Consider the following 2,261-nt stretch of genomic DNA (forward strand, 5'->3'; position numbering starts at 1 on the left):
AAAGATTATAAATATGAACTAAAACGCACGATTGTGGCTCCCTGTCAGTTCTGAAATATATCCATAGTGATAAGAGACTAAGGACTAGTAAAATGGAGGGAAAGATGGTTTGACTATTGAGTGTTTGCTAGTGGGTATGTCACAGACAAAGCAGTGAAAATATAAGCGATAAAGGTACCAATACGTGTTGTGTCTATATTAGCCTAATGAGCTATAGAGAGATTTAAAGAAATGAAGACTGTAAACTCCAGGAAGCAGTCAAGTTAAACTAGTAGATTCTAGCAATGAGGTCTCGGTATACAACCCTGATTCCGTATGTATGTTGTCAGCTACTGTGCCTCACCCTAGTCTGACCTCGGCCAAGGTCATATGGTTTAATAACTTACATGTGTCTAGTGCTTTTAAACCCTTTCACATGTATTTAAGGCATCTGATCCTCACAGCAACCCTGTGAGGTAGGCAGGTTGCTCCCTTTTAACAGCCAAGGAAACTGGTGCTGAGAGGTAAACTAAATTGTCGCACATCCGTGATGAAACCAGGGCTAACTAGCTCTCTGGACTTGGCCGCTTCCGTTGTCTACTAGGCTACCTCTCACGTTTCTGAAAGGTCTTTCAACTAGTGGAGACGCTTGGGAGAAGCAAGTATATTCCTACCCTTCTGCACGTTAATGGTCCATCCACTCTTCTTCTGAGGACACAGAAAAGGAGGCAGGCTACAAGAAGGCAGCTGTTGGACCCGGGCCTCTGCCAGAGTAGGAAATACACCCTTGTGTGATCAGCTCCTAACTTCTGGTGTTTGAAATTAACCTCTGAAGCAACTTTTCAAGCGCCAGCTGAAAAGCACCGGTTGCCTCTTCCTCCGCTGTGGCCAGGCGTCTGACCGCGGCCACGGCATCCCTGCGCAGCTCTTTGGCGGTGTCCTGCTGAGCACTGGCCTCCTCGCCAATGGCAATCAGCCGGTCCAGTTTTTCTTCCTCCCGCTTTGAAAGTTCTCGCGCCAATCTCCTGTTTTCTGCCGACTGGGCTGCGATAATCCTGGCCACTGACCGCCTTCTTCGCCTTGCCCACCTGGGAGGGGCCGCACTGGTCAAAGGCCCATCCCCACCAGGAACAAAAGGAACTCTGGAGGAGGAGCCCGGAGGCCGCTGTGCCGAGGCCACCCCGGGAGTGTTTCGGCCGGAGCTGGTGCAGGGGCTGGGCTCAGCACACACTCCCAGTCTGGTCATGGGGCTGCTCTGACAGGGAGCGGCTGCACCTCTGAAAAGGCGGTGGGAGCTGCTGTAGCTGGGGGTCCCTTGAGAGCACCCTGCACCTGAGGATTCATCCCAGGAGTCCTCAAGGTCGCTGGTTTCTCGCATCTGGTCACTGATCCTCAGTTGACAATCCTCATCTGATTCCTTAACTGTTTTCAGGATAGGCTGACGATCTGCTGCCTGAGTCATTCTTGCTCCCAGAATGCTGGTTCCCTCTTCCCCTGGGGTGTCAGGGGCTGCTGACTTCTGATCACAGTGCTGGGCCCAAGCAGCATCCTTCGTTAAGTTATGTGCGTCAGTCACGATCTGATTTCGGAGAAAGTGATCCATCGTATCATAAAAGGGACAGCGTGGTGGATCACCCATACTTGTGGCGTGGGCCACATAGGCCTTTAAATATAATGCCTTCAGGACTTTGAACTTGGAGCGGCACTGACGCTCGGTGCGGCGGAAGCCTTCCTGCTGCATCCGCTTAGACGCAGTCTGGTAGACGTCCGCATTGTGATGCACGGTCTGGAGGCGCTGAATATACTGTGCCTCACCTAGTATGGAGAAAAGCGTCCGTGTCTCCTGTCTGGACCACCGGATGCCCGCACTGCTATTGGAAGGGACCGTAGTGGACTGCGAAGGAAGGCCAGCTGGAGGAGGCTCCTGGGCAGCAAGGTGCCGATCTGGAGGTGTGGGGAGGCTCTGTGTGCTCCGGTCTATCTCAGGAGCCAGGCGATTCTTCCCTTTCAGGGCTGATTGCCGAGAAGCCAGGTCCGAGGACCGCATTTCTGGCTTCTGCCAAGGGTCTGCTTTACTTTCGTTACTGTATTTGAAATATTCCTCATTCTACTTTGTTTTGTTGCCAGTCCAACAACCTCTTCACTTTCTGCGTGAGCGGCACAGCTGGAGTAGCTCTGTCGTCTGCATCACTGGCAACCACATCAGCCCGGCCCTCCTTATAGACGGATGTGCAGGTGAACCCCGATGGCCGCCGTAAAGCGGCAGAGACGGTGGCAGCAGT

The 2,261-nt window shown here is 52.6% G+C and overlaps 1 protein-coding gene across 1 annotated transcript; it reads right to left on the minus strand.

The window, feature by feature from the left end:
- Nucleotides 1–781: 781 nt before the first annotated feature.
- Nucleotides 782–2,026, minus strand: LOC132418804 (myb/SANT-like DNA-binding domain-containing protein 7). The gene is made up of 2 exons (XM_060002794.1): nucleotides 1,999–2,026; nucleotides 782–1,572 (listed from the first exon to the last, which is right to left on the minus strand). Exons 1-2 carry the CDS (start codon nucleotides 2,024–2,026, stop codon nucleotides 782–784), a joined length of 819 nt encoding a protein of 272 aa, XP_059858777.1.
- Between the last annotated feature and the right edge of the window lie 235 nt (nucleotides 2,027–2,261).

This window comes from Delphinus delphis, chromosome X (genome assembly GCF_949987515.2).
Source record: "Delphinus delphis chromosome X, mDelDel1.2, whole genome shotgun sequence".
NCBI lineage: Eukaryota > Metazoa > Chordata > Mammalia > Artiodactyla > Delphinidae > Delphinus > Delphinus delphis.

Bases quoted from the DNA above. Each gene is read 5' to 3' on its own strand.
- LOC132418804 (XM_060002794.1), bottom strand. From the start codon at position 2,026: ATGCGGTCCTCGGACCTGGCTTCTCGGC. The intron at 1,573-1,998 runs AATCAGCCCTGA...CGATGGATCACT, and splicing joins CTCGGACCTGGCTTCTCGGC to TTCTCCGAAATCAGATCGTG.